Here is a 23,855-nt window from a genome sequence, read left to right as displayed (position 1 = left end):
TGCTTGGATTACAAAGTATAAATATCTGTCTATACTCTCTAAGTCTGTAATCTGTTTGTTGATGAACCCTCTCACATAATGAACCTTCTTCCACCTCATTGACAGCTGTTCATCATTTTATTGCTTTGTTACTAACTAGTCACAAATACGGCAGAAAAGGAAACAAAAAGTGCTGGAGTAACTCAGCGGGTCAGGCAGCATCTCTGGAGAACATGGATGGGCGATGTTCCAGGTCGAGTCCCTTCTTCGGACTGATTGTAAAGATGGGGGACAGGCATTAGGCACAGGTACCTGGGTCTCCACGATTTCCACCCTTTCTCTCCGTCACACACCTTGGTTCTTCCCGTATCCTTGGCGTGACTACCTCACTGTAGGTCTTAGTCCAGGAAACTCTCATTTTCCCGGATGTGCCCTGAGGTCATCCAGCTGCTTCTCCAGTGCCCCAACACAGTCCTTCAGGAGCTGAAGGTGGACGCATTTGCCACAGTTGTAGCAGCCAGAGGCTTCATCTGTGTCCCTGTGCTCCCAGATTCTGCAAGCCTCACACTGTCTCATCTGCCCGACATGTATTCACCGCGTTCCGTCCTCTCGAGCTTTATGCGAAGCCTCCTCCCCTCAGCCTCCTCGCGGAAGACTCTCGAGCCAAAGACTCACAAGGCCACCCCCTCACTGCCGCTCCCTTAGATGGACACGAAAGAGGAAGATTCTTGTTTCGTGTCCACAGAATGTCCGTAACGAGTCCATAGGAGATCATAGGAGTTCGTAGATATATCGTAGCGGCTCGTTATGCCAGCCGTAGGTACTCGTGGCAACAGGTAAGTCGGGACTTTTTTCCAGCCCGATAAAAAATGTCCATGAGTAAAAAAATGGTCGGGATGAAAGAAATTGCAACTTTTTACTCGTAAGGAGAGCATCGAAATAGTCGTGGGAATTCGTGGACATACTCGTAGGAGTTCATAGATTACCACGATCTTGATTTTGTTTTAGGTCCTTTAAACTCGGCAGAGGTTTTGAATTAAGCCGTGAAAGTGGGACAGGCCCGTTACAGCGCCAGAGACCCGGGTTGGATCTTGACTACAGGTGCAGTCTGTACAGTGTTTGTACATTCTCCCTGTGACCGTGTGGGATTTTTCTGGGTGCTCTAGTTTCCTCCACATTTGAACGACGTGCAAGTTTGTAGGTTAATTGGCTTCGGTAAAATTGTAAATTGTCCCTGGTGTGTAGGATAATGCAAGTGTATGGGGATCGTTGGGCAGCGCGGACTCGGTGGAACAAAGGGCCCGTTTCCGCACTGTATTTCTAAATTAAATTGTGTATGAAGGAACTGCAGATGCTGGTTTACATAAATGATAGACACAAAAAGCTGCAGTAACTTAGCGGGTCAGCCAGCATTTCTGGAGGAAAGGAATAGGTGATGTCTCGGGTCGAGACCCTTCTTCAGACTGAGAGTCAGGGGAGAGGGAAACGAGAGATACAGGTACATAGAACAAATGAATGAATTATATACAAAAAGCAACAATGATCAAGGAAAGGTGGAACCCACAACAGTCCATTGTTGGCTGAGGGAAAGGTGGTAACTAGTTGCACAAACAGTAAAACTCAACAGGACGACAGTGAAACTAGTACGATGACTAGGGTGGAGGAGGGACGGAGAGAGAGAGGGGATGCAAGGGTTACTTGAAGTTAGAGAAATCAATATTCATACCGCTAGATTTCAAGCTGCCCAAGCGAAATAATGAGATCCAGTTCCTCCAATTTCCGCTCGCCTCACTCTGACAATGGAGGAGGCCCAGGACAGAAAGGTCAGTATGCGTGGAAGGAACTGCAGATGCTGGTTTAAACTGTAGATAGTCACAAAATGCTGGAGTAACTCAGCGGGACAGGCAGCATCTATCTCTGGAGAGAAAGAGTGGGTGACGTTTCGGTTGGAGACCCTTCTCCAGACTGGTATGGGGGAGTTAAAGTGTTTGGCTTTGGCCTACCGGGAGATCTTAACGGGATAATTAAACTGCATCGTGTTATTGGCTAGTTGTTACGCTGGTGCAAGTAAGAATTTCGTTGTTCCCATTGTCAATGAGACACTCTTCTTGACCCTGTACTGTACTGTACTGTATCACACTTGCACATGCCAGCTAGAAGTCGTGCTTCTGGTTAGATTGACGGGAGTGTTGGCCACTCGTCTGTTTTGCAGCAGCAGCAGCAGCAGCAGGATACGCCTTTCGCCATTGAGAATAGATGTAGACAGAGGACGCAGGCGTTAATACCCCCCGCCGGTTTCCGGGTTTTGCTGACGCGGAATGCGAGGAGCGCTGGAGCCGCACGGCGATCACCCACACCCCGGGGAGGACAGGGGCAGCGAGCCGATGCACCTCGCCCTCTACACCGCTTGTTTCTTCCTCGTCGCCGGGGCGGGCGGCAACATGGCAAAGGGCAACGACATTGGGGCTGAGGCGATGGCTCAATACAGGTAAGTGTTTCTCCCCTGCAAGGGGAAGGAGGGGGCGGCTTGAGGGGAAACTAGATTGACAAGCTTTTCTCTGAAGGGTGAAAGTTGAGCCACAGTTATTGCCAAAACAAGATGACTGTTGCGGGAAGAAATGCATACTTTTCCAGAGTTGATGCCTTCTTCCTAAACCGCATGAAAGGGTTAACTTGCAACCACTCTAATGTCTCACCTATACATCTGGAGGCATTTGGCATGAAACCTGGGAAACTCAACATTGGCCGGCTGTGGTGGCCAAGACAATGTTCATTGTTGTGTTATGATCCCAGCAATACCTGGTGTGAAAACATGCAGACACAAGCAACTGCAGATGCTGAAATCTTGAGCAAAACACAAAGTGCTGGAGTAACTCAGCCGGCCAAGTAGCATCTGTAGAGGGATTGTTATGATCAAGTTGGCAGCACAGTGGTTCATGGTTCGATCCTGACTATGAGTGCTGTCTGTGCGGAGTTTGTACGTTCTTTCTGGGTTTCCTCTGGGTGCTCCAGTTTCCTCCCATATTCCAAAGACATGCAGGTTCGTAGGTTAATTGGCTTCTGTATATTGTCCCTAGTGTGTAGCATGAAACTAGTACACGGGTAATTGCTGGTCAGTGTGGACTCAGTGGGCCGAAGGGCCTGTTTACACGCTGTAAACTAAGCCGAGCATTGTGTCCAGCACAGACATCATGGGCTAAAGTCCTGTTCCTACTTTTCTAGGGAAGGTGTGATCTCAAGAGAAATAATGTGGAGAACTGTCTTTTCCAACATTTACCCACCTGTCCATTGTATCAGCTACCACCTCCCCCATCTACAGTTCCCATGTTGACGTTGTTACCCACCTCTGAACCCAAAAGTGGTGCAAGAAAATACTGCTCAATCCAAGGGAATGAATGAAAAGAATTATAATAAAAACACAAAAGTACTTGTGCAATAACACCAGGAAAAGTGCTCAACCAAGAAAAGCAAACCCAAAGCCCAAGTAGTATCTAAGCTACCCATACATACATATTTATGCTATCGTACAATAACTAACTTCATGTTCAGTAATCAGTTATTTATATGTTGACAGTTTTCCATTCATTCGTCCCACTCCACTTAACTCTAGGTTTCAGTCCACTGCTCTTACTTGGACGGTCTTTCCGCTGACTGGGTAGCATAACTTTACCTCGTACATGTGACACTAAACTAAACTCGGGGGGCGGCACAGTGTAGCTGCTCACAGTCGGAGACCCAGGTTCAATCCTGACCATGGCTGTTGTCTGTGTGGAGTTTGTACGTTCTCCCTGTGATCGATGGTCAATGTGGATTCAGTAGGCTGATGGGCCTGTTTCCACTCAGTTTCTCGACACTAAACTAAGTTGAGTTTATTCTCATGTACACAACACATACAATGAAAACCCAGCATCACAGGCATGTGAGCACATGACTACACGAGTCATACATGTTACTCATGCTATCTACAAGAAGGTGAAAAGAAAAAGCAAGATGTTCGCGCAAAATATAATCAGAAAACGTCTGTTTATCTGACGTATAACTTTGCATTAGTGAAGTAATTTTTACGCCAGATTCTGTGTGTGGCCATGGATCACTTGCTGTTGCTATTTGGAGTTTCATTTGATTCATCGTCTGGACTAAATTCTGATATGGGTAAAGTTGGCATTGGCAATGTCACCTCCCCTTGCCCTAAGAACTCGGATGGTTTCACAGTTGCTTTGATTCTATCGGGGTTGAAAGGACAGTTGGTGCAACCAAACATCTCAGTAAATAATTCTCTGTGTGTGTTTTTCTCCCTGCAGAGAGCGTGTTAAAGGAATGTTTTACCATGCTTACAACAACTACTTGGATAATGCCTTCCCGTATGATGAACTACGGCCTTTAACCTGTGATGGTCAGGACACCTGGGGAAGGTAAGCTGTTCACTCTATGGCCAGATTTGTTCCAAAAGACTGTAACACGTTAGATTTTGGAGATACAGTATGGAGATTGGTTTGTGTGATGGTCTGGGCTCACACAAACTAACATCCTTTCCATTGGCTCCATTTATACCTTGCACTGCCTCGGCAAGGCCAGGAAGCATAGTCAAGGATGAGTGGCACCCTGGCCATTCCCTCTTCTCCCCTCTCCCTTCAGGCAATGGTATAGAAGTGTGAAAACGCACACCTCCAGACTCGGGGACAGTTTCTTCCCAGCTGTTATCAGGCAACTTTACTGGCCTTACATTGCACTAAATGTTATTCCTTTATCATGTATCTGGCACTGTGAATGGTTTGATTGTAATCATCGCTGTCTGGTTAGCGCGCAATAAAAGCTTTTCACTGTACCTCTGCACATGTGAGATAGAAACATAGAAAATAGGTGCAGGAGTAGGCCTTCAATATGATCATGGCTGATCATCCAACTCGGTATCCTGTACCTGCCTTCTCTCCATACCCCCTGATCCCTTTAGCCACAAGGGCCACATCTAACTCCCTCTTAAATATATCCAATGAACTTGCCTCAACTACCTTCTGTGGCAGAGAATTCCAGAGATTCACCACTCTCTGTGTGAAAAATGTTTTCCTCATCTTGGTCCTAAAAGATTTCCTCCTTATCCTTAAACTGTGACCCCTTGTTCTGGACTTCCCCAATATCGAGAACAATCTTCCTGCATCTAGCCCGTCCAGCCCCTTAAGAATTTTGTAAGTTTCTATAAGATCCCCCCTCAATCTTCTAAATTCTAGCCAGTACAAGCCGAGTCTATCCAGTCTTTCTTCATATGAAAGTCCTGCCATCCCAGGAATCAGTCTGGTGAACCTTCTCTGTACTCCCTCTATGGCAAGAATGTCTTTCCTCAGATTAGGAGACCAAAACTGTACGCAATACTCCAGGTGTGGTCTCACCAAGACCCTGTACAACTGCAGTAGAACCTCTCCCTGCTCCTATACTCAAATCCTTTTGCTATGAATGCTAACATACCATTTGCTTTCTTCATTGCCTGCTGCACCTGGATGCCTACTTTTAATGACTGGTGTACCATGACACCCAGGGTCTCCCTTCTGTGACAATAAACTGTGCATCTCCCTTCTGTGACAATAAACTAAAACTGAAACTGGCCCTTCATCCCACCAAGAATGCGCCGACCAACAATCACCCCGCACACTAACACTATCCTACGCACTGGTGGCAATTTTACAACTTACTGAAGCCAATTAATCTACAAACCTGTATGTATTTGGAGTGTGGGAGGAAACCGCAGCACCCGGACAAAACCCACTTGGTCACAGGGAGAACGTATACACTCCGTACAGACAGCACCCGTAGTCAGGATCGGACCCGGGTCTCTGGCGCTGTAAGGCTGCGCCCCTGTGCCAGCTCAGATGTGTTTCCAGAATTTTCAGTTCTTGCTTCCCATTTTTTTTTCCCCCACTGGTGCTGGGTTGGTCAATGAGCTTGTAAACATGGTGGAAAATGGCCAGCAACTGAAGGCTTTGTGCTTCCTGAGCCACAGAACTGAACAGAAATTTTTGACCATGGTTCAATGTCCACACGAAGAAGGAAAATCTCTTGCTCGATGGATTTTAAAAACATTTTTGTCACTAATTGATTCAGCGTTCCCTGCCGAGTAAAACGTTAATTGTATTTTCTGCACTTTACAGCTTTTCTCTGACTCTGATTGATGCCTTGGACACACTTCTGGTAAGTGGCTGCCCGTGTTCCCTTTAATTGGGCTCTCCGGCCTCATACAAACTCCACTTGCTTTTGGCTTGTTTTCTCTCTTTCGTTTTCTTTCTTTTAAAATCCTTTTATTAGTTTTTTTCAAAAGCAAAAACACGACAACAAAAAAATAATGATAAACATAACAATGATATAATTTGCGGTAAAATATTTTCCAATCTCATAGCTAATATTATGGCAAGAATTTTGGAATCTACATTTAACAGTGATATAGGTCTATATGATGTCACTTCAGTAGGATCTTTATCTTTTTTAAAGAATTTAAGAAATAGATGCTTCATAAAAGGATTGTGGTAATCTGTTCATTAAAAAGGCTTCTTTAAAAACCTTGAATAGCCAGGGAGACTGTATACTTGAGAAATACTTTACAAATTCCACTGTAAACCCATCTACCAACCAGGAGCTTTACCAGAATTCATCGAAAGAATTGCTTTCTGTATTTCTTCCTCCCCGATGGGTTCATCTAACAACAGAGACTCATTATGTGGTAAATTTGGCAAGTTCCATTTCTTTAAAAACGCATGCATTATATTGGAATCAGTAGGAAATTCTGATTGGTATAGGGAGGTATAACATTCATGAAAGGATTTATTAATGTCATCATGGTCTACAGTCAATGTACCATCCCGTTTACTCACTTTAGTAATCTGACGTCTGGCCGACACCGCTTTCAACTGATTGGCGAGTAATTTACCAGATTTATCGCCGTGTATATAAATTTGACTTTCGGTTTTAAGTAGCTGATTTTCAATCGGTGAGACTAATACCAAATCGTGTCTCAATTGAAGTTCAACTCTATTCTTATAGAGCTCTAGACTAGGAGCTTTTGAATATTTTTTATCAATTTCTTTAATCTCATCAGCCAATACACGTATTTCATTTTGAGGTTTTTTTTAAATCCCGCGGAGTATGAAATAATTTGTCCACGAATATATGCCTTAAAAGCATCCCAGACGACAAATGACATTTTCAAATGACATTTTATTTCCACCCCTTTTCCTTCCCAGTCTCCACTTTGTGTTTCATGACTCTGTTATAAAAATAATAAGGCCTCTAATTGTTTGTCGCCCAGCTTTTTTTCTGTCTGCAAACTCTCGGGTCACTTAAGGCACCTTTGTCGAGGCTAAATCCACCCCTGTTCCTAATCCCCACTCCTCCTAGCAAGCAAGGAGCGGCGTGATGGTGCAGCGGTAGGGTTGCTGTCTTAACTGGGTTATTACAATCAGTCTGGAGAAGGGCCCCAACCTGTAACATCACCTATCCACGTTCCCCGGAGATGATGTCTGACCCACTGAGTCACCCCAGCACTTTGTGTCGATCTAGTCCTAAGTGAAATGAGTTCAGTTTCGCATTGATGTCGCGAAAGAAAAATCAACCAGGCCATTCCCATAGGATAGGTTACAGGATGACGTCGGAATTCCCGATCTCCTTAAATTTCCCTCCTGGGAGAGTTGGTGGGTGGGTGCAGGCATTGGGTGGTCAAGTTCTATTTCTTCCTGCCAATGTTTTATGGGAACGTTCCTTCTCCAGATCATCGAAGAATTATTCCCCTGTGATTTTATTTTTCTTTGAGAGGTTTTCTGAGGTACTGGAAAAATGGATGTGGATATCTGGCCCTGAACTGTAGTCCGGGTAAAAAACATGAGGCAGGGTCATCTCCACTGCCAGAAAGAGACCTGTCTGCACTAGCTTTTAAACATAGAACAGTGCAGCACAGAACAGGCCCTTGGGCCCACAATGACAGTGCAGAACAGGATGCCAAGGTAAACTCACCTCATCTGCTTGCACGTGATCTATATTCCTACATTCCCTCCATATCCGCGTGCCTGTCTAAAGGTCTCTTAGCGCACTATCATATCTGCCTCCACTACCACCCCTGGCAGCATGTTCCGGAGACCATTTTGATGCCATTTGCAATTCAGTTCTATTTGGGTGAAGGGGTGGGAATAGTGTTGGGAATGAAAATGATAAAGCTGGGTGAATCTGAAGGAGGGTCCCGACCTGAATTTTTGCCTGTCCGTGTCCTCCAGAGATGCTGCCTGACCCACTGAGTTACTCCTGCATTTCGAGTTTTACGCAAGGTGGAAGATTACTATGTCTCTTAAATAAATCTACATGGGGGTTTCAGGTCTGTGTGTTCCTTCCTGTTCTGTTCAGCTGCTCTTTCGGAAGTGAAATAGTCATAGCGCGTAGAAAAAGGCCCTGCAACCCAACTTGTCCATGCCGACCAACACGTCCCACCTACACTAGCCCACCTGCCTGCCTTTGGCTTGTATCCCTCTAAATCTGCCCTATCCATGTACCAGTCTAAATGTTTTTTAAATGTTGTGTTACTACCTGCCTCAACTACCTCCGTAGATCGTTCCATACACTCACCACCCTTTGTGTGTTTTAAATATACAGTTGCCCCTCAGGTTCCTGTTTGCTCCCCTTAAACCTATGTCCCCTGGTTCTCGATTCCTCTACTCTGCATTTACCCTGTCTATTCCTTTCATGAACAGATGACTGCGTGAAAGCCCTGGACAGAGTGGATGTGAAGAGGATGTTTCCACTAGTGGGAGAATCTAGGACCAGAGGGCACAGCCTCGGAATAAAAGGATGTACCTTTGGACAGGGGATGAGGAGGAATTTCTTTAGTCAGGAGGAGGTGAATCTGTGAAGTTTATTGTCACAGAAACATAGAAAATAGGTGCAGGAGTAGGCCATTCACCCCTTCGAGCCAGCACCACCATTTAATATGATCATGGCTGATCATCCAGAATCAGTACCCCATTCCTGCTTTTTCTCCATATCCCTTGATTCCATTCGCCCCAAGAGCTACATCTAACTCTCTCTTGAATACATCCAGTGAATTGACCTCCACTGCCTCTTGTGGCAGAGAATTCCACAGATTCACAACTCTGGGTGAAGAAGTTTTTCCTCATCTCAGTACTATTCTTAAACTGTGACCCCTGTTTCTCGACTCGCCCAACATGGGGAACATTTTTCCTGCATCTAGCCTGTCCAACCCTTTATGAATTTTATGTTTTTATAAAACCCCCTCGCATCCGTCTAAATTCCAGTGAATACAAGCCCAGTCAATCCATTCTTTCATCATATGTCAGTTCTATCATCCTGGGAATTAACCTGGTGAACCTATGCTGCACTCCCTCAATGGCAAGAAGGCTTTGGAGACCAAGCAATTGGGTATTTTTAATGTGGAGATTGATAAATTCTCAATTAGTAAGGGTGTCGGGGGTTATGGGGAGAAGGCAGGAGAATGGAGTTGAGGGGAAAGGATAGATTGAACGGTGGAGTAGACTTTGGGCCGATTGGCCTAATTCTGCTCCTGAAACCTAGGAATGTTAACTGATGAATTGCTGCAACACGGTATGAATGATCATCTGTTGTTCCAATCTGTGTTCAGGTGCTGGGTAATGTGACTGAGTTTCAGAGAGTTGTCCACATCCTTCAGGATGGGATGAATTTTGACATCGATGTCAATGCATCCGTCTTTGAGACCAACATTCGAGGTAAGTCAACAATGATGAGGTGACGTTTGCAGCACTGAGTTCATGTTTTGGTCACCCTGGTAGAAAGGATGTCATTATACTGGAAAGAATGCAGAGAAGATTTCCGAGGATGTTGCCAGGACTCGAGGGTTTGACTCTAGGGATTGGTTGGGCAGGCTGGGGCTTGATTCTTTGGCGAGCAGGAGCTCAGATGATCTTACAGAGGTGTATAAAATCATGAGGGGGGGATAGATAGGGTGAATGCATAGTCTTCTACCCAGAGTTGGGGTGGTAGGGATGCTGTCTCGCAGCACAGGAGGTCAGGATTGAACCTGGGTGCTGCCTGTGTGGAGCCTGCACGTTCTCCCTATGACCACGTTTTTGTTTCCTCCGTGCTCCAGTTTCCACCCAAATTTTAAAGACGTGCGGGTTTGTCGATTAATTAGCCCTCTGTAAGTTGCCACTACAGTGCAGTGAGTGGATGAGAAAGTGGGATAACATGGAACAAGTGTTAATGAGTGATCGATGGCCCGCGTGGACTGGGTGGGGCAACGGGCCTGTTTCCTTGCTGTCTCTCGAAACCAAAAAGGAGTAGGCTCGAACCGCCATATTAAGAGGCATTGTGAAGGCATTTGTGTGGATTTTCCAGTTCAATTCAAAGAAATGGGGAAATAAATGGGGAGTGAGTCGGTTGGTTAATTAGTTGGTTGGTTGGGTTTAATTTATTGTCGCGCGTACAGTGAAAAGATTTTTATTGCGTGCTATCCAGTCAGCGGAAAGACTATACATGATTACAATTGAGCCGTCCACAGTGTACAGATACAGGATAAAGGGTATAACGTTTAGTGCAAGATAAAGATTGTCTGAGGGTTTAGTTACTTGACCATTAGCTGGTATATTCACCTCCTTTCTTGAATTGCCGATTTGCAGTCCCTCCGTTTTGCCGCAGGCTGTGACGTGGTGTGTTTTGTTGCTGTCCCCAGTGGTGGGGGGTTTGTTGTCCGCCCACCTGCTGTCCAGGGAGGGTGGCATCGCGGTGGAACCCGGATGGCCCTGCGTGGGACCGTTGCTCAGACTGGCGGAGGAGGCGGCTCGGAAGCTGCTACCAGGTGAGGTCCACTAAAGGCTGCTCCTTGCCGCACCCTTCCCTCCCTCCCTCCCTCCTGCCCTAGGGCTCTTCCCAACCTGCTCTCATCTACTCCCGGCCGGCACGGTGGCACAGCGGTCGAGTTGCTGCCTAGAAGCGCCAGAGACCCGTGTTCCAGTGCTGTCAGTACGGAGTTTGCACGTTCTCCCCCGTGACACCATGGGTTTTCTCTGGGTGCTCCAATTTCCGCCCACACTCTAAAGATGTGCAGTTTGTAGGTTAATTGGCTTCAATAAAAATTATAAATTGTCCCTGGTGTGTTGGATAGCGCCAGTGTGTGGGGATCGCTGGTTGGCACAGCTCAGTGGGCTGAAGGGCCTGTTTCCATGCCGTATCTCTAAACTAAAATAAACTCTCCACTGCTTGGAATGACTCTATATCACTCGTTATCAACGTTCCCACAGCCACCAATAGACCATTGTGGGCTCCACCTTTCCTTGATCGATACTTTTTACATCTCTTTCATTTATTTGTTCTATGTACCTTCTATATCTTTTGTTTCCCTCCCCCCTGAGTCTGAAGAAGGGTCTTGCACAAGATGTCACCTATTCCTTTGCTCCAGAATGCTGCCTGATCTTCTGAGTTACTCTAGGATCTTTTCTCTATCTTTGCGTCTGATCTAGTCACTGGGCTTGCTATCTGCCCATTAATTTCTCCTTTTGGTATCTTGAAAGGAACGTGGCCCTGTTTGTCTAACTGTACGATGATTTGTCCTACGACAGGTGACCCGAAACGTCACCCATCCAAGTTCTCCAGTGACGCTGCCTGATCCACTGAGTTACTCCAGCACTTTGGGTCGTTTTCTGCAAACCAGCATCTGCAGTTCCTTGTTTCTACACTTTATCCTTGGTTAATTATGCTCCTCCCCTGAGCATTGTGTCTCTGTCTCTGGCTCTCTGTATGTGTATCTCTCTCTAACAAAGGAGATGTGCCTCTGACAGACTTTCTGAGCCATCTAGTGGCTAGCAGAGTATTGTACTTTAAGCCATTTTAGGTTGTATTAAATTTGTGATGGTAGAGTTTCATAAATATGTCTATTTCCATCGAGATTCATCTCTGATCATTGGTTCTGACTGTGCGTTTTAATAGTGACATAGTATTTTGTGGAAAGTCAGGAGACTAAATTAAGCTATTATTTGACACATTCTGTGTTGCAGGTGCTGTGAATTTCTGGACATTTGTTTATCCAACTGCTGTTTCCCACCACAAAATAAAAAATTTCCATTTATTTTTCAATCCATTCTCGGATTTTAGTTTCAAGAATGTTAATGGCCCAACTTTTATTGCAGGGATGTAGTTAGAACAGTACATTAGAACAGGCTCTTTGACCCATAATGGCCGTGCTGTACATGATGTCAAGTTATGGCACAGCAGTCGAGACCCGGGTTCGATCCTGACTATGATTGCTGTCTGCACATTGTTTGGACGTTCTCCCTGTGACTGCATGGGTTTTCTCCGGGTGTTCCGGTTTCCTCCCACACTCCAAAGACATACAGGTTTGTAGGTTAATTGGCTTCGGTAAATTCTCCCAGATTGTGTGTGTGTGTGTAGGATAGTGTTGGTGTGCAGGGATCGCTGGTCGACGAGGTCTCGATGGGCTGAAGGCCTGTTTCCACGCTCTAAACTAAACTCAAAGTGAAACTAATCTCCTCTGCCGGCACGTGATCCATACTCATCCCTATCCGGCAAATCCACGTGCCTATCCTCTACCATATCTGCCTTCAACACTATCCCTGGCAGCACATTCAAGGCTCAAACCTGTCCATGTGTTAAAAAAAACTTGCCCTGCACATCTCCTTAAACTTTGCACCCTGACCTCAAAGTTATGTCCTTTAGTCTTTGACATTTATATCTTGAGAAAATGACTGTCTACCTTCTCTATGCCTCATGTACTTTCTCAGATTCAGAGTCAGATTCAATTTTAATTGTCATTTTCAGTGTACAGTACAGAGACAACGAAATGCATTTAGCATCTCCCTGGAAGAGCAATCCAAACGTTTGAATGAATAATACGTCTCCGGGGGGGGGGGGGGGGGGCGAATACCCGAGGTACGTGTTGATAAAGTTTCATAAACAGCGTCTCCCCTCCAGGGAGACAAATCCAAGTTCAACGTCTCATAGCGAATACCCTCTGATCCGGGCAGCATTCTGGTTAACCTTGACTGTACCTTCTCCAAACCCTCCACATCCTTCCTGTAAAGGGGCGACCAGGACAACACAAGTTCCATGATGCTCCCTGTGATATTAGTGCGGGCAACAAAAGTATTTTTTTGAAGCACGGTCACAGTTCTGCTGAGGGAATTGTGGCAGCCATTTTGTACATATTTTGGAACATCTAATTTGATGTTGGTAGATGGGTGAATATTGTTCGGGGCACAAAGGAGCACTGCATGCCTGAAGAAGTTGGTGATCAGTGTTGATGATGGACATTTTTAAATTATAAGAAAGATGAGTAGCTTGTTATGTGTTTAACCGTCAAGCTTGCATACAGGGGAAGCATGACGGGGGACAAATGGTCAACGTAGTCAACCTAACGATGTTAGTGGAGCAATTAATAGATTTATCCTAGAGTTTAGATTCCACAGCACAGCTAGTTTAGTTAAAATAAACATTGGGTTTATTAGGTAAAATAAAACTGCCCAGGAGATGGGACTTTTGGCCATTAGTTAGATATTTGCGAGAGAGATTTTCAAAATAACAGGAAACATAAGGCTGAAGATGATTCTGGAGAAAGACAAAGATGAAAGACTGCAGAGACATTGATCAGTGAAGGCTTTTACAACAATGTAGAATGTAACCATTGAGTCATGAGAATACAGGGCGCATGAGACCGGGTGATCTCTGTTTGCACGTTGTGACTGCGTGAGTTTTCTCCGGGTGCTCTGGTTTCCTTATTACAAAGGTGTACAGGTTTTTAGGTTAATTGGTTCCTGTAAATTGTCCTTAGTGTGTAGGATAGAACTAGTGTATGCGTTATCTTTGGTCGGTGCGGACTCAGTGGATCGAAGGGTCTGTTTCCTCGCTGTAACTCGAAACTAAACTAAAAATATAAAAATGCTGTAGGTACTGTGAATCTCAGAAACACTTTGTGTTCTCTCAGTGTTTATCAGTGCGCGCTGTTAAGGCCTTCAATAATCCGACTTGTTCGCAAGTCTCATCACTGACCTATGAGATGTTTTATTTCTTGTCTGTGCTTATTTGAGAAAGCCAGATACAGGGTATGGGTTTAAAACAAAATTCCCTCCGACATGTATCCTTGGGGGGGGGGGGGGGCTTTGAATGTGTAGGATAGTGTTAGTCGATTAGTGGTCCAAGACTCTCCCAATAATGTAAACATCATTTCCACATCCACTCAGATATCTCTTCGCTACAATCATGTCGTCTTTGAACCTGGATCTGCTTGAGTCTCCCCTGTATGTCCATCCCTTATTTTAAGAAAAAGAACATCTGCAATACAGTCTTGAATTTGTTTTTTTTCAGTGTCACCCTGTCCTCGAAATTTAATATGAAACAGTATTTAAGAATGACTAATTCCATTCCTTTTGCACGCAGAATTCTTTAGATATCTAATGACCAGACCAAAATGTCTCGAGGTGTGTCCTGACCAGCAATTGCCCCGTACACTGACACTATCCTCCATATTAGCGACAATTTACAATTTTACAAAAACCAAATAACCTACAAACTTGTGTGTCTTTGGAGTGCGGGAGGAAACCAGAGTGCCCGGAGAAAACCCACGTGGTCGCAGTGTACAAACTCCGTACAGACAGCACCCGTAGTCAGGATCGAACCCGGTCTCTCGCACTGTAAGGCAGCAACTCTACCGCTGCGCCACTGTGCCGCCCTGCTCCTCTGGCAGTTCGTTCCGTATACCTGCCCGCCACTGAATGGAAAAAATTGCCCCTGATGTTTCTGTTTAAATCCCTCCCTCTCATCTTAAACCTATGTTCTCTGGTTCTTCATTTCCCCTACCTTGGGTAAAAGACTCTGTGTATTCACCCTTGCTCCCCTCATGTTTTAAAGCATTCCAGACTCCGACGGGAATGCCGTTTGGGACAGTGAACCTGATGAACGGGGTTAATCCCAGCGAGACGCCCGTCACCTGCACGGCGGGCATTGGCACCTTTATCCTGGAGTTTGCCACCTTGAGCCGTCTGACGGGCGACCCGGTGTTTGAGGAGGTGGCGAGGAAGGCACTGGACGGGCTGTGGAACAGCCGCTCCGACATTGGCCTCGTGAGTGTTTCCAAACCCTGCTCCAGGGTTGGTGTTTTTGGCTTCTTTCTCCGCTGCTGCCATTATCCATTGTGATGCCCAGTCATACGGCACAGAGCACTCTCACTTCACTGGTCCCATCGGGAAGAAGGTACAGGAGCCTGAAAACTAACGTCCAGGTTCAGGAGCAGCTTCTTCCTCACAGTCATCAGGCTATTAAACACTACAACCTCCAAATAGATTCTGAACTATATAGACAAGGGCATTAGTTTTGCCTTTGCACTACATATGTAGATAATGCACACACATGCACAATGGAGACAATGTTTCCACTAATGGGAGAATCTAGAACCAGAGGCCATAGTCTCAGAATAAAATTACTTGCCTTTAGAAAGGAGATGTGGAGGAATTTCTTTAGTCAGGCGGTGAATCTGGAGTTCAATGCCACAGAAGGCTGTGGAGGCCGTCAATGGGTATTTTTAAGGCGGAGATTGACAAATTCTTAATTAGGTAATGGTGTCAGATGTTATGGGGGAAAAAGAAGGAGAATGGGTTTGAGAGGGAAAGATCGATCAGCCATGAGTGATGGTGGAGTAGACTAGATGGGTCGAATGGCCTAATTCTGTTCTTAGAACTTATGAACTTATATATATTCATCACATATAACATATGCACAACTTTGTTGTTTATTATGGTGTTTACAGAGTAGTATGTTTACATATCTGATGTGCTGCTGCAAGTAAGGATTTAATTGCTATGACTTTCATGGCTCTTGACTCTTGAAATAGGCACTTCAGCCCATTATTAACTATGCTGATCCCATTTGCCTGCATGAGCTCCATTGCCTTCAATGCCTCTGAATATTTTCTTGTCACCATCTTTGGGTAGAATTGCATATTTTAAATCTTGATGTAACTGCATCATCTTAATGGTTCCACAATAACCTGCAATTAAATTACTTGAGTTCCTCCAGCACTTTGCTTTTTGTTTTCAACACAAGGGCAGCACAGTGGTGCAGAGGTAGAGAGCAGCCCTACAGCGCCAGAGACCCGGGTTAGATCCTGACCATGGGTGTTGTCTGTACGGAGTTTATACGTTCCCCTTGTGACCCCGTGGGCTTTCCTCGGGTGCTCCGATTTTCTCCCACAATCCAAAGGTGTACAGGCTTGTAGGTTAATTGGCTTCTGTAAATTGTCCCGAATGTGTAGGATAGTGTTAGTTTACGGGGTGATCGTTGGTTGGCGTGGACTTGATGGGCCGAACTGCCTGTTTACTGTATCTCTAAAGTCTAAAGATTGCATCTGTGGGTGATGTCCCCAAAAAAACCTGAGGGGCAACAAAGTAAGGGGCAGGTTGGTTAGTATTGTTATTATTGTCTCATGTACGCAGATGTGGTGGAAAAGTTTGTTATGCATGCTATCCCAGCAACCCATACCATCTATGAGTGCATTCATGTTATATATGAATACATCCTGTGGTGCAAGAGAGAAATAGAGTGTAGAATATAGTGTTGTAGCAACAGAGAAAGTGCAGATGAAAGGAAAAGGACAAAAGCTGCAACAAGGTAGATTGGAGGATTGGGGATACATCCTTAGCATATGATGGAGCCAAAATCCCACTGCCTTTGGTGACTGCAAGTTTAGCGTCTGTTTTAATTTTTGTTCTGCAGTTCCCTTCACCACTTGACTTTTGTTCCAAAGGTTGGAAATCATATCGATGTGTTAACCTCAAAGTGGGTAGCACAGGACGCTGGGATTGGGGCAGGAGTGGACTCTTACTTCGAATACCTAGTGAAAGGAGCCATCTTGCTGCAAGATGAAGGACTGATGTCGACTTTCTTGGGTAAGATTTGTGCTTTTATGAAGCTTGTGTTGTCGTCTCCACTGCTGTGCGGGATTAGCTATATGGCAGGTGGAGAAGTGGAATATGATGCTGGTGTTGCACTATTTTATTAAAAAAAAGGTATTAGACTTTACTTTAGACTTTAGAGACACAGCGTGGAAAGAGGCCCTTTGGCCCACTGAGTACGTACCAACCCCATACACTGGCATTATCCCAAACACTGGGAAAATTTGCAATTTTACCAAAGCCAATTAACCTACAAAGCCACGTGTATATATGCATACAAGGAATTTGCCTTGGTGCTTTGCTCGCAAATAACAACACGATATACAGTAGACAATTAAAAATAAAACGTTATAATTCAAATGTGAATAATGAAATACAATACCAGAGCACAAGGAGGCTACAGACTTTTGGCTGTTGAGTGGGGGGAAAAGTAGTTTTTGTGTCTGGCTGTGGCGGCTTTAACAGTCCGGAGTTGCCTTCCAGAGGGAAGTGCTTCAAAGAGTTTGTGGCCAGGGTGAGAGGGGTCAGAGACGATCTTACCCGCTCGTTTCCTGGCCCTTGCCGTGTACAGTTTGTCGACGGGGGGAAGGTTGCAGCCAACAATCTTCTCGGCTGATCGATAGATGTGCTGCAGCCTCCTGATGTCGTGCTTGGTGGCTGAGCCAAACCAGACCATGATGGAGAAGGTGAGGACAGACTCTATGATGGCAGTATAATACTGGACCATCATTGCCTGTGGCAGATTGTGTTTTCTCAGCTGCCGCAGGAAGTACATCCTCTGTTGGGCCTTTTTGGCTGTGGAGTCGATGGTGGCCTCCCATTTAAGGTCCCTGGGGAAAATGGTTCCAAGGAACTTAAATGACCACACATTTTTGGAGTGTGGGAGGAAATCAGTGCACCAGGAGAAAATCCACAGGGAAAATGTACAAACTCCGTACAGATATGTGGCAATTCACATAAACTGGAAATCACTAACCTAACCTTTGGAAGAGTAAGTTTAGAAACTGTTCACTAGCTTGTCAGCATGTCTGCACTATGTACGTTCTCCCTGTGACCTTGTGGGTATTCTCCAGGTGCTCCGGTATCCTCCCACATTCCAAAGATGTACAGGTTTGTCGGTTAAATGGCTTCGGTAAATTGTCCCTAGTGTGTTGGATAGTTCTAGTATGCGGGTTGATCGCTGGCCGGCACGGACTTGGTGGGCCGAAGGGCCTGCTTCCATGCTGCATTTCTAAAGTCTAAATGCATCTGTTTTTGATCTGACCAAGCTCAGGAAGTGGAAAGGAGTCTTTTATCACAATGACATCAGCATGAATTAGTGGAGAGTGATTTAAATCTCTGGGGAAAGTGGCTGCTTGTACAAAATGTATCTGAAAAAAAAATCTCCTTTCCATTAATAATCAGAACTTTTGGGCAGTGATTACCACAGAACATTCTGGACTAGATGCTAAATTATCAGCACTGTTCGAGAATGCCTCTTTTTTTTTCATGGTGCGTCTCAATTGTCTCACAGATCTCATAAGTTCATATGTTATAGAAGCAGAATTAGGCCATTCAGCCTATCGAGTCTATTCATCTATCTATGCCATTCTTCTCCCCGTAAACCCCTGCCAACACCTCTTATTGTACGTGGTTTGTAAGGATATAAATCTTTATGGCATTGTCTCTATTTAATGAATCTCAGCTAATTTATTTCTGTTTTTTCCCTTTGTAGACTATGAGAAAGTGATTACGAATTACTCCAAGTTTGACGATTGGTATGTCTGGGTTCAGATGTACAAAGGCACCGTCTCCATGCCGGTATTTCAGTCCCTGGAAGCTTTCTGGCCAGGACTGCAGGTAAGACTTTGATATACTTGTTTGCAACTTTTTTTTTTTTTTTGTGACGTCCTAAAGCGTCGAGAGTATTCTATTCCCGCATGTCCCAGACAGAACGACAAAATTATTTCTTGCATACAGCGTGGAAACAGCCCTGCGGCCCAACTTGCCCACTACAACCAACATGTCCCATCTACACTAGTCCCATCTGCCTGCATTTGGCCCATGTACAAAGTGTAAACCTGTCCTATCCATGTGTCTGTCTAAATGTTTCTCTAATGTTGAGATAGTACCTATTAGTCTACTTGTTAAAATTTTTGAAGACGACCTCGAATTTCCTCTTCACATCTGCCGGAAAATGGCAACACCAGTAGATACAGTGGTAAAGAAGGTGAATGGCATGCTTGCCTTCATTGGTTGGGGCATTGAGTATAAGAGTCAGGCAATTTGACACAGTTCTACTAAATCATCCTGGTTCTTGAGTTCTTCCTCTGATCATCTTTACCTTTCCATCTCTGTCATAAAAAAAACAAATAACTTGGGGTTGAATTTTTCGGTGCTCAGTGGTGCAGCTGGTGCCTCACAGCGTCAGGGACCCGGGTTCGATCCTGACCTCGGGTGCTATCTGCACAGAGTTTGTACATTGGCCCTGTGCCGTCGGGTTTCCACCGGGAGCTCCGGTTTCCTCCCACATCCCAAAGACATGTGGGTTTGTGAGTTAATTGACTTCTGTAAATTACCCCCACTGTATAAGAAGTAGATGAGAAAGTGGGATAACAGAGAACTAGTGTGAACGGGGGTGATCGATGGTCAGCATGGACTTGGTGGGCTGAAGGTCCTGTTTCCATGCTGTTTCTCTAAACTAAGCTTGCCTTTAAAACCTTCATCTTTTGCACGTAAGTGGGGAGTCGGTGGGCCACCTCTGAAAGAATAGGTTATTGGAATGGATCTCACCAAGAGTTAGCATAGGTTCTGTGGACCAAATGGGGGCCATCGTCAAGAAATAGAACATGGGAAATAAATGCAAAAATCCCAAATATGCTTCTGGAGAGAAATATTATTACGTGGAGGCAGAAGGAACAGGATAATTGTAGAAAATCATTGGTTTTAGTTTGGTTTAGTTCAGCAATACAATGTGGCAACAGGCCCTTTGGCCCAGCGAGTCTGCACCGACCAACGATCACTCTGTACACTCTTTCTATCCTACACACTAGGGACAATTTACAGAAACAATTAACCTACCGACCTCCATGTCTTTGGACTGTGGGAGGTAACCGGAGAAAACCCACGTGGTCACAGGGACTACGTGCAAACTCTATACAGACAGCACCCGTAGTCAGGATCGAACCCGGGTCTCTGGTGCTGTGAGGCAGCAACTCTACCACTGTGCTGCCCCTTGTTGAATGTTCTGGCTCAATTTCCTGGCTTTGAGTTGTCCGCCCGTGGTCTTGATGTAGCTGTGAAGATGGACTGGAGTTCTGGAATCTTCAGTGGTCATTTCTGGGTTTGAACCTGCGACAGACGAGGCTCTTTCATCTTCCCCCACAGAGCTTAATAGGCGACATTAACAACGCAGTGAAAACGTTCCACAACTACTACCAGGTTTGGAAACAGTACGGGGGGCTGCCCGAATTTTACAGCATCCCCCAGGGTTCGACTGTGGACAAGCGGGAAGGTTATCCACTTCGACCAGGTGAGGAAAAAATGGACCTTCCATTAAACTGTCGTGTTGCCCTTGGGATGTCCTGAAAGCAATTGGCTGAGCGATGCGAGGCACTGCAGATGCTGGAACCTTGAGCATTAAATAAAGTTGCTGGAGTAACTCGATGGCTCAGGCAGCATCTCCAATGGTTCAATGATGCTGTTATTGTCTCATGCGCAAACACACAGTGTAATTATATTCTTATTTACAGTCCAGTAAAGTATTGTCATACCTAAGCATATCCCTTTTTGCATTCCTTTCAAAACATAGCAAAGCATTTGTAGAAACGAGGAACTGCAGATGCTGGTTTATACCATATGATGGACACAAAATGCTGGAGTAAATCAGCGGTTCATGCAGCATCGCTGGAGAAAAAGGATGGGTGACATTTTAAGTCGGGACCCTTCGTCTGAATCGAATCGGCACCCATCTTTTATTTTTTCGAGAGAGATGCTTCACCTGCTGAGTTACTTCACCACTTTGTGTCTATCGTATGGTATAAACCAGCATCTGCAGTTCCTTGTTTCCACCCATCACTCGCCAGAATTTGTCCAACCCCCACCTCTTTTCCAGCTTTCTTCCTCCCCCCACCAAACTACAATCGCTCTGAAGAACGGTCCCGAACGCAAAACGTCACCTATCCATGTCCTCCACATATGCTGCCTGACCACTATGATATAGACTACACTGACCCCAGCAGGCTTGCTACTTTGTGATGGGACCATTTCAAATTACTGTACTGCCCTGGGTATTAATTCTTAGCATTTGAACCAACACAGGAATGATTAAGTTAAGGTGTGAGGAGCTTTTGGTGACTCTGGCCCCGTACTCACTGCAGTTCGGAAGGATGAGGGGACACCTCATAGAAACCTACCAGATAATGAAAGTCTAAGAGTGGACGTGCAGAAGATGGTTCCACTGGTGGGAGAGTCTAGGACCAGGGGACACAGTATTAGAATATAAAGACGTACCTGGAGAAAATAGATGAGGAATTTCCTTTGCCAGAAGGTGGTGAATCTGTAGAATTCACTACCACCGACAACTGTGGAGGCCAAGTAACTCGGTACTTTTGAAGCTGAAATTGATAGATTCTTGATAAGTAAGGGCATCAAAGGTTATGGGATGAAGGCAGCATAATGGGGTTGAGAGGGAAAAATAGATCAGCCGTAATTGAATGGTGGGGTAGACTTGATGGGCTGAATGACCTAATTCTGCTCCTATGTCGTATAATCTTATGAACAGGTTTTCCTCCCAATGCACTTCAATTGTCAATGACCAGACTTGCCGTTACACAATTACCCTCCTTGTTATCCAGAAGTAACCATCTCAATCTTCTGGCATCTTTTCATTTCCTCTGCTGTTTTTGCTCCGGGTTATTTGATCTGACGCTAGAGAGATCAGCGGGCCTGGTTTGTTGTTGCAGAGCTGGTAGAGAGTGCGATGTATCTGTATCGAGCCACAGGAGACCCAACCTTCCTGGAACTGGGCAGAGATGTGGTTGAGGCCATTGAGAAGATAAGCCGTGTGGATTGTGGCTATGCTACTGTAAGTACTGCACCAGTTTACACTATTGTCTTCAGAGATACAGCGCGGAAACAAACTCTAGAGGCTACTATGTTCATAGACTATGTTATTATCTCTGTCCTGCGTCAATCACCAGCTTGGGTTAATTGTTCAATCGGGGAGAAATGCAGCATGGAAACGGGCTCTTCAGTCTCCGACTGGCCATACACTAATCCTACCGTAACCCATTTTATTCTCCCCACCACTCACCCACACACTGAGGGCTATTTACTGAGGGCAATGAACCTCAGGACTCCAGGGACTGAGCTAATGGGAGGGATTGGGCAGGCCAGGACTTAATTATTTGGAGCATTAGGACACGGGGTGATCTTGTGGAGGGAGGTGTATAAAGGTTATAGAGGCCTAGATGGGGTGAATACACAGTCTTTTCCCATGCTTGTGAATCATGAAAACTTTCTTGACTTGGCTCTTGAAGGCATGGGTTTGGGTCAATTTAGTTTGGAGATACAGCGTAGAAACAGACCCTTCGACCTACCTGGCCACGCCACCAAAAACCACCCAGTCCACTAGTTCTTTCTATTTCACACCCTAGGGATAATTTACAGAAGCCAATTAACCTACTAACTTGTATGTTTTTTTGGAGTGTGGGAGGAAACCGGAGCACCCGGAGAAAACCCATGCAGCCACAGGGAAAACGTACAGACAGCACCCATAGTCAGTATAGCCGGGTCTCTGGCAATGTACGGCACCAACTGAGCTTCTGTGCCCTCCTCGGCAGTGGGACCAAAAGTTTATAATGTTAGGAGTTTTGCTGGTTGAGTGTATGTGTTTGATCGACCTGATGACTGACAAGTTGGTGGAGGACTTGTCTGATGGATCTGTTGACTGACTCTTTTGGCATTGAAGGTCCGAGATTTGCGTGACCACAAGTTGGACAATCGTATGGAGTCTTTCTTCCTGGCCGAGACGGTGAAGTACCTCTACCTGCTCTTTGACCCGGACAACTTCCTCCATAACGACGGCTCCTCCTTCCACACGGTGACCACGCCCTACGGCGAGTGCGTGCTGGGGGCGGGTGGCTACCTGTTCAACACGGAGGCGCATCCCATCGACCCCGCAGCTCTGCACTGCTGCAGCCAGCGCCGCCAGGAGCGCTGGGAGGTGGAAGCGCTGATGCAGGAATTCCACAGTGCCCGGTACGAGAGGACGGGGTCCCACCACGCAAGTTCCCCGGTGCAGAGTTCCCAGCACGGCAAGAGCAAGAGGACAGCTCAAAATGGGGACGGGGCAAAGAAGAGAAGGAATAAGAAAGGAGGCTGTGTGTTGAGTTGTCCCAGCCAGCCGTTCAGCTCCAAACTTGCAGTGTTAGGTCAAGTGTTTACAGACTCTTCCTGATCTACGCCTTAGATCTTTATTTATTAAATTGTGGAATAAAGTTTGTCTGTTTTGTACGTGATCTTCCTTTCTTTTTGTTTTGGTGTCTGAAAAGCTACCAGATAATGAAAGGCCTAGATAGAGGGGAACGTGGAGAAAATGTTACCAGTTGTGAGAGAGTTTAGGATCAGAGGGCACAATCTCAGTCAAAGTAAGTACATTGAAAATGGAGTTGAAGAGGAATTTCTTAAACTTGAGGGTGGTGAACCTGTGGAATTTATTGCCATATACAGCAGTGGAGGCCAAGACACTGGGTGTTTTTAAGGCAGAAATTGATAGGTTCCATATTAGGAAGTGTGTCAATGTGATTGAGGGGAAAAATAGACCAGCCATGATTGGAAAAACAAAGTAGACAATGGGCCGAATGGCTTAATCCTGCTCCTACGTCTTCTGGATTGATTGATTGATTGAAAGATACAGCATGGAAACAGGCCCTTCAGTCCACTGTGTCCATGCAGACTGTCGATCACCCGTTCACG

General features: G+C 45.4%; 1 protein-coding gene across 2 annotated transcripts; it reads left to right on the top strand.

Annotated features, from left to right (window-relative positions):
- Positions 1 to 2,211: 2,211 nt before the first annotated feature.
- Positions 2,212 to 23,393, top strand: edem2 (ER degradation enhancer, mannosidase alpha-like 2). Of its 2 annotated transcripts, XM_055652204.1 has the most exons (11): positions 2,212 to 2,467; positions 4,281 to 4,391; positions 6,120 to 6,159; positions 9,605 to 9,710; positions 10,673 to 10,798; positions 14,860 to 15,071; positions 16,751 to 16,892; positions 18,613 to 18,737; positions 20,265 to 20,409; positions 21,842 to 21,963; positions 22,849 to 23,393. In XM_055652204.1, exons 1-11 carry the CDS (start codon positions 2,298 to 2,300, stop codon positions 23,335 to 23,337), a joined length of 1,788 nt encoding a protein of 595 aa, XP_055508179.1. In that variant the 5' UTR covers positions 2,212 to 2,297; the 3' UTR covers positions 23,338 to 23,393. The 2 variants fall into 2 exon arrangements, with proteins under 2 accessions (XP_055508179.1, XP_055508180.1); XM_055652205.1 differs by lacking the exon at positions 2,212 to 2,467 and having other exon boundaries at positions 4,303 to 4,391; positions 10,639 to 10,798.
- The last annotated feature ends 462 nt before the right edge of the window (positions 23,394 to 23,855 follow it).

This window comes from Leucoraja erinacea, chromosome 21 (genome assembly GCF_028641065.1).
Source record: "Leucoraja erinacea ecotype New England chromosome 21, Leri_hhj_1, whole genome shotgun sequence".
In the NCBI taxonomy this organism is placed as follows: Eukaryota; Metazoa; Chordata; class Chondrichthyes; order Rajiformes; family Rajidae; genus Leucoraja; species Leucoraja erinaceus.
The sequence above is the reverse complement of the archived record's forward strand: the minus strand, read 5'-3'. Positions and strand labels throughout refer to the sequence as shown.